The sequence below is a fragment of the Microtus oregoni genome, unplaced genomic scaffold (genome assembly GCF_018167655.1).
Source record: "Microtus oregoni isolate MIOR12 unplaced genomic scaffold, Mior012 000064F_ref0000363, whole genome shotgun sequence".
Classification (NCBI taxonomy): Eukaryota; Metazoa; Chordata; class Mammalia; order Rodentia; family Cricetidae; genus Microtus; species Microtus oregoni.
In genome coordinates this window covers 8,427,420-8,439,395 of record NW_024543874.1, presented here as the reverse complement: position 1 = coordinate 8,439,395, position 11,976 = coordinate 8,427,420, and the positions used below count along the sequence as shown (strand labels likewise).

Below are 11,976 nucleotides of genomic sequence, written 5' to 3'. Positions count from 1 at the left end.
AAAAAGGTACCAAGCCATATGGCTAAAATAGATCAGAATAATGGGTTAATATAAGTTACAAGAACTAATAAGAAGCCTGAGCTAATGGGCCAATCAGTTTTATAACTTACGGAGCTCTCTGTGTGATTTTCTTTAAGGCTTGCTGGCTGTGGGGTACCGGTTTGGACAGAAACCCCAACAAGCAGACCCTGTTCATGTTACAAATGGCACCCAATGTGGGGCATGAACCCACGATCCTGAGATTAAGAGTCTCATGCTCTAGCAACTGAGCTAGCCAGGCCAGGTGGGATGTGCCACTAGACAGCCATGGATGGGGCCCACAGTGCAGGCCTGCAGCTGCAGCCACTCCCGACTACCAGCAGCTACATGAGCCTGAGCAGCAGCAAGGGCTCCTTCTCCTACAAGGAAAACTTGATTGGCGCTCTCTTGGCAATTTTCGGTCACCTTGTGGTCAACATCGCCCTTAACCTGCAGAAATACTGTCACATCCACCTGGCAGGCTCCAAGGACCCCAGGGCCTACTTTAAGACCAAGACATGGTGGCTAGGACTGCTTTTGCTGCTGCTGGGAGAACTGGGTGCATTCACCTCCTATGTCTTTGCCCCGCTGTCGCTCATCATGCCCCTCAGTGCCGTCTCCATGATAGCAAGCGCCATCATTGAAATCATATTCATCAAAGAAAAATGGAAACCTAAGGACCTCGTGAAGCGCTATGTCTTGTCCTTTGTTGGCTGTGGTTTGGTGATTGTGGGCACCTACCTGCTAGTGACATTTGCACCCAACAGTCACGAGAAAATGACAGGCAAGAACATTGCCAGGCACCTCGTGAGCTGGCCTTTTCTCCTGTACATGCTGGTGACAATCGTCCTGTTCTGCCTGCTGTTATACTTCTACAAGGAGAAGAACGCCAACAGCATCATCATGATTCTCCTCCTGATTGCCTTACTTGGTTCCATGACAGTGGTGATGGTCAAGGCTGTGTCAGGGATGCTGGTGCTGTCCATCCAAGGCAACTTGCAGCTGGACTATACAATCTTGTACGTGATGTTTGTGTACTATCAGGCCACGTTTTTGAGTTGAGCCTCTCAGATCTATGACTCCTCCTTGATGGCCAGCGTAGGCTATATCCTGTCTACCACGGCAGCCATCACAGAAGGTGCAACCTGGACTTCCTTGGGGAGAAAGCGCTGCACATCTGCGTGTTTGGCCAAGGGTGCCTCATCGCCTTCCTGGGTGTGTTCTTAATCACGCGAAACAGGAAGAAGGCCATTCCGTTCAAGCCCATATCTCCATGGACGTCATGCCAGGACTGATTGATGTGCTCCCTTGTCGAGTAGCCCCAGCGGCACCTGCTTACTGATGAGGGCGCTGGATAGCTGAATCTCAGATAGGTATGCTGGACATGCATGCAAAAGGAATGATGGTCCAGCCTGACCTCAAAGCTTCTTTCTCCTACAGGGCCTTGGAAAACAATGACAACATTTCTGAGATCTACATCCCAGTCACACTGCCCATCATGCAGGAGGAGCATAGCTCCAAAAGCACCCCTGGAAAGGCCCCGTTCATGATACAAAGATTATTCCTAAACACATACTGCTACACCCATAGATCACTGCATTGCTCAGCCCTCACCCGAGAAGCCTCTTCTTGAATTAGATGGGATTTAACATAGAAACTCACAACAGGACAAAGTGCAGAACGTGAGTGACTTTGGAGCAGTCAGCTATAAATGGGATGTCTTTAGCACATCCCTTACCTCAAGGATAGGGAATCTATGAGGAAGAGGAGACAAAAAGATTGTAAGAACCAGAGGTGGTGAATGACTCCAAGGAAACATTTTTCGAATTCTGTGGGGCTATTGCACATATGAGCTCTGAGAGATTGTGTCAGCATGTCCAAGATCTGTACAAGTTCAAATCAGGCAAAATCCCAACATGCGGAAGGGGAAATGGGCCCCAAGTCCCACTCTAACCAAGAAGACATTTGTCCTTGGTAGCTGCTGGGAGATGGGAAGTCAGTTTTCTTCAATGGAATTGTCACTGAGTGTATAAACCACACTCCAGGGCAGGCCGCAAGCGCAACAACCCAAAACAGACTCTGAGCAGTTTTATTTTGTTGTTGTTGCTGCTGTTTGTTTTCACTTTTCCTAAGAGAGAGAAAGAACAAGAAGCTTGGTGAACAAGGAGGGACATCTAAGAGGAGTTCAGTGAGAAAAAGAATAGCATCAAAATATATTGTATAAGCCTGGAATGATGGTACAATTCTTTAATCCAAAACTCTGGAGTTCAAGGCCAGTTTGGTCCATAGAGAGTTCCAGGATAGCCAGGGCTTTGTGTAGAGAGTCAGCATCAAATAAAACACACATGTACACACAAAATTAAATATATATAGTATGAGATTATTTTTAAAAATAAATACAAACATTTAAAAAGCACTCACAAGTATTGCAATGTTTCTACGGTGGCTCTAGCAAGGGCAGGAAGCAGCTAGTGACTGGATAGCATATACCATGCGGATTCAGTGGGTAAACAGGGGACTTGTGTCCTGTAGGACAGAGCAGGGTCGGGGAAGATTTCGTCATGCTAAAAGGGTGTGCATTTTAAAACTTATAAATTATTTACTCCTGGAATTTTCCACATATTATCAGACTGATGCCCACATCATGAAAATGGTGGAGAGGGACTTTTGTGCCAGGAGTTAACACTTCAGCATCTGAATTGAGGAACACACTTCAATCCATTACTATGAACAATTACCTTTCTTGTGGTGCACTTATCCAAATAATTACATTGCTATTCAGCAAACCACTATTATCTCTTTCCCCCAAAAGCAAAATCACCCATTTGTGTTTTCAAAGAAATCACGGAATTCTAGGCACAGTGTGCCCACAGCCTTACCCTCAGTGAGTGATCCCTCTAAAAATGCACACCGTAGATGGAGTCAAGCGGTGATAGCTTTGGTATTTGTGGTCCAGATCTGACATAACAAAAGCCCAGTTTAACCTGAAGAACACAAAGCAGAAAACTATTAAGTACCCAGGAAAACTGGCTTAACTTTCTGCTAAATATAGGCACGGAGATTATTATAGCTACAGCCTCGTCAGGGACAAATGGCCATGGCTTTATGATAAAATGCATCCCAGCAAACCCCATGAGGTAATTGCTAGCCCGTGCTTCTGAATTCCGCTTCCAGAAAGCACTTGGCACCATTAGTGGACAGAAGCTGAAAGAAATAAAGTGGGCTCTTGTGTTTCTAGCTTTTTGCTAGCTGGATAGCGAAGGCCAAGAAGTGGGCACAGAGCCCCAGTTTTCTATGGGAATGCCCTCCTGGGCCTTGGATTTCTCTCCTCCCTCCACCACAGAGATCTTCCTATTTCCCACCACCAGCTCAAGGCTTCCTGGCTGTCACGAGGACTCCCTCACAGACATGCCCTCAGGCCGAGACAGGCAATTCCTCCATTGAGGTCTTTCCTTCCCACGCAACCAGAGTTTGTATCAAGTTGACAAACTGGGGCATGCCTCCTAACGAGAATTGAGTTTTGACCTCCAGCCCTCCCAACTATATCCATGCTGAGAAAGGTATCCCTCCAAAGAGAATGGGTTCCAAAAAGCCAGTACAAGCATCAGGGACAAATCCTGGTGCCACTGCCAGTGGCCCTGCAGTCTGTGCCAGTCATACAACTGTCAACCACATTCACAGGGACTGGGTTGGTCCTATGCTGGTTCCTTCCCTGTACGACCAGAGTTGGGGAGCTGCCATTAGCTCAGGCAAGCTGTTTCAGTGGGTGTCCCCATCATGGTCTTAAACTCTTTGCTCATATTCTCACTCCTCCCACTCTTTAACTGGACTTTGGGAGCTCAGCCCAGTGCTCTGCTGTGGGTCTCTGTCCCTTTCTCCAGCAGTTGCTGGATGAAGGTTCTATGGTGACATTTAAGATAGTCATCATTCTGACTACAGGGCAAGGCCAGTTTGGGCACCCTCTCCACTATTGCTTAGGGTCTTAGCTGGAGTCATCCTTGTGAATTCCTGGGAATTTCTCTAGTGCCAGGGTTCTTGCTAGCCCCATAATGACTCCCTCAATCAAAATGTCTCTTTCTTTGCTCTCGGTCTCTATCCTTCCCCCAGCTCTACTATCCCATTCTCTCAAGTTCTCCTCCCACCTCCCCTTCTCCCCTCCTCCCCCTTCCATCTTCCCTTCTCCCCTACCCTCATGCTCCCAATTTTGTCAGGAGATCTTGTCTATTTCCCCTTCCTGGGGTATTTATGTATGTTTCTCCTGGGTTCACCTTGTTACTTAGCTTCTATCATGGACTATAGGGCCATTATCCTTTGCTTTACAGCTAATATCCACTTATGAGTGAGTACATACCATGTGCATCTTTCGGGGTCTGGGTTACCTCACTCAGGATGGTATCTTTCTAGTTCTATCCATTTGCATGCAAATTTCAAGATGTCATTGTTTTTTACTACTTAATAGTACTCTATTGTGCAAATTTTCTTTATCCATTCTTTAGTTGAGAGGCATCTAGATTGTTTCCAGGTTCTGGCTATTACAAATAATGCTACTAATGAACATAACTGAACGAATGTCCTTATAGTATAATTGAGCATCATTTGGGTATATGCCCAAGAGTGGTATTGCTGGGTCCTGAGGTAGGTTGATTCCTAATTTTCTGAGAAACCACCATACTGATTTCCAGAGTAGTTGTACAAGTTTGCATTCCCACTAGCAATGGAGGAGTGTTCCCGTTACTTCCACATCCTCTCCAGCATAAGCTATCATTAGTGTTTTTTATCTTAGCCATTCTAACTGGTTTAAGATGGTATCTAAGAGTTGTTAGCCTTCCATGCATGAGCACAGGAGACCACTTCCTAAATATAACACCAGTAGCACAGACACTGAGAGCAAAAAATACATAAATTGGACCTCCTGAAACTGAGAAGCTTCTGTAAAGCAAAAAACCCAGTCAATAAGATAAAAAAGGCAGCCTACTGAATGGGAAAAGATCTTCACCCACCCCACATCAGAGGACTGATCTCCAAAATATACAAAGAACTCAAGAAATTAGACAACAAAATTCCAAATAATTCAATTAAAAATGAGGTCCAGATTTAAACAGAGAATTTTCAAAGAAGAATCTCAAATGGCCAGAAGACACTTAAGGAAATGTTCAACATTCTTAGACATCAGGGAAATGCAAATCAAAACATACCACATTTTCTTTATCCATTCTTTGATAAGAACAAGGAGGCACAGTCCTTCAAAGAAAAAGAAGGCGTTTACGTCATGGAGAACAGCCCTCTTGACAAACTATGTAAGAGACGCTGGGGCAAAAAACCATGTCTTTCCACAGTGTCAGAAGTGATGAATAGGAAGCTGCATCCATTTCACTGGCTGCAATTTCCTAAATAATCCCGATTTCACAGATCGTATGGCCACCAGGAATCAGTTTCCTCGGTTCCAGTCTTAGTTACTAATATTAAGTCCCGGATCTCCCAGTACATGTCACACAGCAAGAGAATCACACAGTAACCAATGGGCTGAGAACAAGTCAAAAAGGCTGCAGAGTTTGGAGAGACCTCCCTGAGGTGAGCAGTGGAGCTGGTACAGATGGAAGCAAAGCCTGTGGAGAAGAAGGAGAAGGTTTCCCAAGCTGCAGAAGCCAAGCCGCTTGCACTGAGATGTCAGAGGTAGGACCAGGTGACAGGCCAGGCAGGGATGACTTTAAGATGGGCTGAGCTGTTGGACAGAGGCAGATGTCCTTCACTGCAGCCCAGTCTTCTTGGATGAGGCTCGTGACCAAGCGACTGGTCGGTGGCCATCACATCTCAGCGTCGGGGATCCCCTTGTTTCACGGTTCCAGTATGTTCCATTGGATGTGACTGGCAAGCTCCTGTAGTTGCCATTTCTGGCCTAGCTTATGTATTCACAGATATCATTATATTCTGGCAGAAATAAATGATCCGTTTGTGCCTCCTGGTGTGCTGGCAGATGGTGGTTGTTTACTTGTATAAACAAGATGGAGAGTCAGTCTTTTTTGGCACTTAGACTCAAGATGTAGTAACACAGGTCACGGCTGTTGCTTCGTCAGACAGAGCCATTCAAAGCCAGGCCCAGCCTAAGATCTGCTTGTCCATACAACACAGTAACCCAGAGAGGTCTGGACTCTTCTCAGTCCTCACAAGGTCACATGGAAAAAGCTGAGAGGGACAGATACTACCTGTGTGTTGTTTACAAGCTGCCTCACTTCCTAGAAGTGGGCAGAAGGCCCAGTCTGAGGAATTGTGTTTGCCCATTACCACAGACAAGTGTGGATGGGGATTCAGGGGGCTGGGACAGAGAAGAGTAGGTGAAACGTGATCGATTGCTGTGCTCTGAAGGTGCTTAGAGCTCCACACGTCCTTCCTCTGTCTTCCTCAATTGCTGTCCACGTCACCTTCTGAGACAGGGTCTCTCCCTGAACCAGAACCTTGCTGATTCTGCTTGCCTGGGTAGTCAACTTGCCCCAGGAATCTTCTTTCTGAGCCCCAGGACGGCATGTGGCTAATGTGCCTACCCTGTTTTTATGTGTTTTGCGAATCTGAATGCATCTTCATACTTGGAAAGCAATCACATTATTTACTGGGTCACCTCCCCAGTCCCAAGGTCATGGCTTTCAGGTAACGAGGCAATGCATCCAGGCTGCTGGACAGGAGTGACAGAAACAATGGCACAGAGGAGAATAAGAATGGCATTGGGGTTCCAGGCTCCACACTGCAGCTAAGGGTCAAGAAATGTCATGAAGGGAAGTGTCCACACTAACCTGAAATAAACGCTCTTTCCTCTGCTAATTCTGCATCTGTGGGATGCTGGGTCATCTCCAAAGATCTCAGCAAAGCAATGGGCTGAGCACAGAACCAGACTCAATCAGCTGTCATCTAGTTCACCAAGCACAAGAGCTTCCCAGAAAATGAAAAATGTCAATAGTGCTCTTAAGAGCTCCTGCTTTTGTTGTGGTGGCTGTTGTGTATCTAGAAGGGTATGTCTGCTTTCTGTTTATGGGGCCTGGAGCAATGGTTCAGGGTTAAGAGCACTGGCTGCTCTTCCAGAGATCCAGATTCCATTCCCAGCACCCACATAGCAGCTCACAACTGTCTGTCCCAGAAGACCCCACACCCTCTTCTGACATCTGTGGGCTTCTGTACGCACACAGTGCACATACATACACTCAGGTGCACAAATATGCACATAAAATACATATTTTAAAAGATCTGTTATTCATTATTTTTGGAGTGGAGTCTCACTGGCTGACTCCTAACTCACCTTCTTTCTGCATCAGCCTCCCAAGCTCTGGGATCATGGGTCTGCATCACCAGGTGCCAGCTAAGGACTCTTTATTCAAACTAATGTGCAGGACAGTCCAACCTTGTGACATCACAAACTGATGCATCATCTCCAAAGTTCACACTGGACAATATGAAACTTACAAGAAAATCTCAATGTTAGTTTTGTGTTGGGCCACATTCATAGCTACCTTCAGCCTCATGGAGTCACGGAGCCCACACACCACAGGGTGCATATGACTGAAAGGTCTTATTGTTCCAAAATTGCTTAATTAATTCATATTCTTAAGTTTCTTTGGGCCTAATACAATAACTGTTCCAGTTTTGTTTCTGTTGTGGTAGACTACCCCAACGGAAAGCAACTTAAGGGAGAAAGAGTTTTTTTTTTTTCAATTTACAATCCCAGGTTAGAGTCCACCATTATGGGGAAGTCTAGGCAGGGATGTCAAACATCTGGCCACAACACAGCCGCAGTCAAGAGCAGAGAGAGATAAATGCACACTCATGTGTTTGTTTGCTTGTGCTTGGCTTGATTTTTCCTATCTGACTCGGGAACCCCTGCTTAGGTGCTGCCCACAATGGGTTGGGTCCTCCCACCATTGACAGGATAATTCTCTATAGACATGTCCATGGGCCAACCCACTGTATACTATCCCTCACTGACTCTCTTTCCAGATGTGAGTCTAGGCATCTAAGTCCCTGTTCTATTGCTGTGAAGAGACACCGTGAGCAAGTCAGGTCTTATTTAGTTTTTCAAGCATCTAATTGAGGGCTGGTTTACAGTTTCAGAGGCTTAGTGCATTATCATTGCATTGGGAAGCATGATGGCATGCAGACAGGCATGGTGCTGGAGAAGTAGCTAAGAACTTTACATCCTGGTCCTCAGGCAGCAGCCAGAGGGGAGGGGCACATTGGGCCTTATGCAGGCTTTTAAAACCTCAAAGAACACTCCCAAGACATACCTCCTCCAACAAAGTCTCACCTATGCCAGCAAGGTTACCTCTCCTAATCCATCCAAAGAGTTCACCAACTGGGGACTATGGAGTCAAGTATATGAGCTTGTGGGGGCTCAATAAGTTATGTCAAGTTGAAAATTGAAGCTAAATGCCACAGTGATTACTTAATGTAATCACTGACAAACTTGGTTATTTTTCAAAGGAACTTTTGACATCAGAAGCTGGAGCCCTATAGGGCTAACCCAGTAAGACAGAAGAAAAAGGGGCCAATCCACAGCATTTTAAAGGGTTTTCAGCCAGTCACCACCAAGACAAGGACATCCTCAGTGATCCCAGGAGAGCAAGATACCTGCTGAGTGGCAACGATTCCAGCTCTGCTGCTCAGCCACACAAGGTCTGGGGGGGAAGCAGAAGAACCTCCCAGCCAAGCCCCCATCCTCTGAACTCAGATAACTGTGGGAAATGCATGCTGCTGGTTGTCTAAACCAGGTTCTGTGCCTATCGGAAGCTTGTCTGCCACTTCTGCCGTCTAGGGAGAACAACGCCCCTCGCCAACTCTGTGTGGAGCAGAGGGAGTTGTTCTGAAAGCAGGAGCAAATTTCACTGTGACTGGCAGAGCACATACTCAGCCCTCCCTGAGTACAACCTCCAAGGAGTTCTGAGGGAGGGAGAGGACACAGCCCCCTCCATGTTTGCAGAATGTGATGTCTGTCCCCAAGCTTCCCAGACATCAGACACAGATCTGCTGTAGCCACCAATGACAGGCAAAAGTGCCCTGGAGGGACAACTCATGTGACAGACACTTTGCTTCGGTCAGACATGGTGCAAGGCTGCACCTCACAAATACGGGGTACTACAGTGTACCACAGACATCCTGAGTGAAGGTCATAGCCCAGAGAGAGAAGGCTCCGACGTTTCTGAGTCTGTGTCAAGCCTAGACCTTGATCTTTCACTGAGAGGCCCAGCTCTCCATGAAATACCCTGTCTGTGCATAACCAGGTCCATGGATCAGTTTCTCACTCACACAGTACGGTCCCCACTGCTCCAGGGGCAGAATCTTAAGAAACTGTGCCTTGATCTGTCAAGTATCACATTCCCCAGAAGACATCTAAATTGTCTGAACCAGAGAAACAAATACAGTACAAAAACACACAAACACGCCTGGAATCCAAGCCTCAGTACTGGCCAGCCATGCCTTGCTGCAGCCTCTACCTATACCCCAGGAGGCAGTAGGATCTCACAATGCTCTGGCAGGTGGACAAGGCACCTGAGGCGGGTGTGACTTCATCCATGATGGCTGCTCTCGCCTGACTCCATTTGTCACTCTGTGTGGGTGTTTGGGGAGTAGTCTCTGTGGACATGTCCTCACAGTCCTAATAGAAACAGAGGACAGCTGCCATTCTGAATGGGCCTGAGACCCACTGCAGTCCTTCAGAGCCAATCAACGGTAGAGCACACTGGCTTGGATTTGGCGTAGAATGTTCGAGACTCGTTCAGTCTTTCTACTTTAATGTGTATGGTGTTTTGCCCACATGTATGTCTGTGCACCACATGCCTGCCTGGTGTCCTGGGAGGCCAGAAGAGGGCCTTGGATAGCCTGTAACTAGAGCTACAGACCGTTGTGAACTACTGTGAAGGGTGACGAGTATCAAACCTAGGTCCTGCGGAAGGGCGAAGAGTGCTCTTAACCAGCTCTCCGTCCTCACTAAGTGGTAATTGACTCTTCTTCTTTAAGAAATGATATTTAGAAAAAAAACAAACAGTATTTGAAGGCCCTAATGACCTTGATGACAGTATCAATGCCACTCCCTTTCCATGTGGGCTGCTGAAGATCCCAGCCCTAAAGTCCAGGAGGCAGCTTCTAGAAGCGGTCTTTCTCTTGCACAGTAGTTATCAACCTGTGAGTCATGACCGCTTTGGGGGTTGCATATCAGATATTCTGCATATCAGATATTTAGACTATAATTCATAACCATAGCAAAATTACAGCTATGAAGTAGCAGCAAAATAATTTTACGTTTGGAGTCACCACAGCATGAGGAGCTGCGTTAAAGGGCTGCAGCATTGGGAAGACTGAGAACCACTGACTACCATTGAAGATCCGCTCTGTGAGCTGAGAATGAAGGAGTGTGGTCCTGCCTCTTTCCTGCACAGTTCATGCTGACCTTGGCATCCACGCAGCTAATGGCAGGAAGTGGGACTGTAGCAAAGAGCCTGGCTTATCCTGACACCTGCTTTGGAGCCAACTGAGAGCAATCATCTTTCCAGTAAGGCAACTCCAGGTATGATTCATGTTATGAGTGTCCAAACTGCTCAGGAGGCATCGGGTGCCTCTGAGGTGCCACGCCCCTCAACCCTAGCAAAAGGCAAGCTCAGGTTAATGCAGCTTGGCTTGGCCTCCAAGGAGAAATGGCCACTGTGAGCCGTGAGTTAGTACCACTGCCTTTGCTCGGCTCAGACTATCAATCCCAGGCTGTCATCAGTGGCTCCAGCTGACGGAAGTCATCATAGAGGGACATCTTGACATCTAAACTTTGTGCATCTTGAAACCTCTGCTCTGACCCAGACACCATCCCTCCTAGATGGAGGCCCTGATGACAGGCCCTCCATCCCTAGGGCTCACCCAATTTCCACAGGCCCAATTGCCAGGCATGGCTGTCAAGCCATGCTCTCCCCAAAAGACAGAAAGCCAGTAGGCTGGGGTGGGGGTGGGGCATGGGCTATTAAGATGGTACATGTCGGCCAGGCGGTGGTGGTACAGAGGCAGAGGCAGGCAGATCTCTGTGAGTTCAAGACCAGCCTGGTCTATATGAGCTAGTTCCAGGACAGTCTCCAAAGCTACAGAGAAACCCTGTCTCAACACGCCCCCCACAAAAAAGTGGTAAGTGTCAGGTGATCTTCTGGCAGGGTGATGTGTTATGCCAGAGAAGCTCAGGCACAGATGTGGAATACCATGGAGGTGTGTCCAGGGGCATAGGGAAATCTGGGCTACTATGCTGTGGGGCAGTCTCAAGTGACAGGGACTCTGATCATTCTGTACAGAGAGCATCAATTTCCAACCCCATCCTCATGCAAGCATCTCTAAGGATTATGGGGTAAAAGAGAAAAAATCATCTGCATGAAGAAAAGGACCATCCCATACTAGGGAGCCAGACATCAGCCCTCTCCAAAGGTGGCCTGAGGGGCTCCACAGGATGAGCAGTGGGGCTTCCAAGAACACAGCCCAGACCCCTGAGGGGCAGGGAAACATAGACTGGTCCGCATGTCATCATGTGACTCTCCCTTCCACAACTGTGAAGCAGCTGCATGGAAGCCCAGCTTCCACAAGACTAAGCCTGCCCTTTCTGGGCTCTCACTGCTCAGTGGGGCTTGCCAAACAGCAGCTGTAAGATCTAACCAAAAACTGCTGATCTGAGAGCCATGCACATTCCCAAGTCAAATAGATAACCCAGATAGTCAGGGAAAGAAATTCCACACTGGGAATTAAGGAGAAAAAGATACTGTAAATGACTCGTTTCAACAAGTACAAAGTGTACAGATTCCCAGATCAGTCCAGGTTGACAAGTCCCACAGCTCAAGTCAGTGGTCACTCCCAAGTTTCAGTAACCTGTGAAAGAAGTCTTCCCAAACCCACCAGACTTGGGGATGAGGCAGAACAGGGCACCGAGGGCCTGTCCTAGGGGCATCAACACTATAG

The 11,976-nt window shown here is 47.3% G+C and overlaps 1 protein-coding gene across 1 annotated transcript; it reads left to right on the top strand.

Moving 5' to 3' along the window:
• Positions 1 to 306: 306 nt before the first annotated feature.
• On the top strand, positions 307 to 1,087 carry LOC121440054 (NIPA-like protein 3). Its single transcript, XM_041640774.1, has one exon. The coding sequence runs from the start codon at positions 307 to 309 to the stop codon at positions 1,078 to 1,080; it is 774 nt and encodes a 257-aa protein (XP_041496708.1). The 3' UTR covers positions 1,081 to 1,087.
• The last annotated feature ends 10,889 nt before the right edge of the window (positions 1,088 to 11,976 follow it).

Excerpts from the sequence above, each read along its gene's own strand:
- LOC121440054 (XM_041640774.1), top strand. The coding sequence starts at position 307 with ATGGATGGGGCCCACAGTGCAGGCCTGCAGCTGCAGCCACTCCCGACT.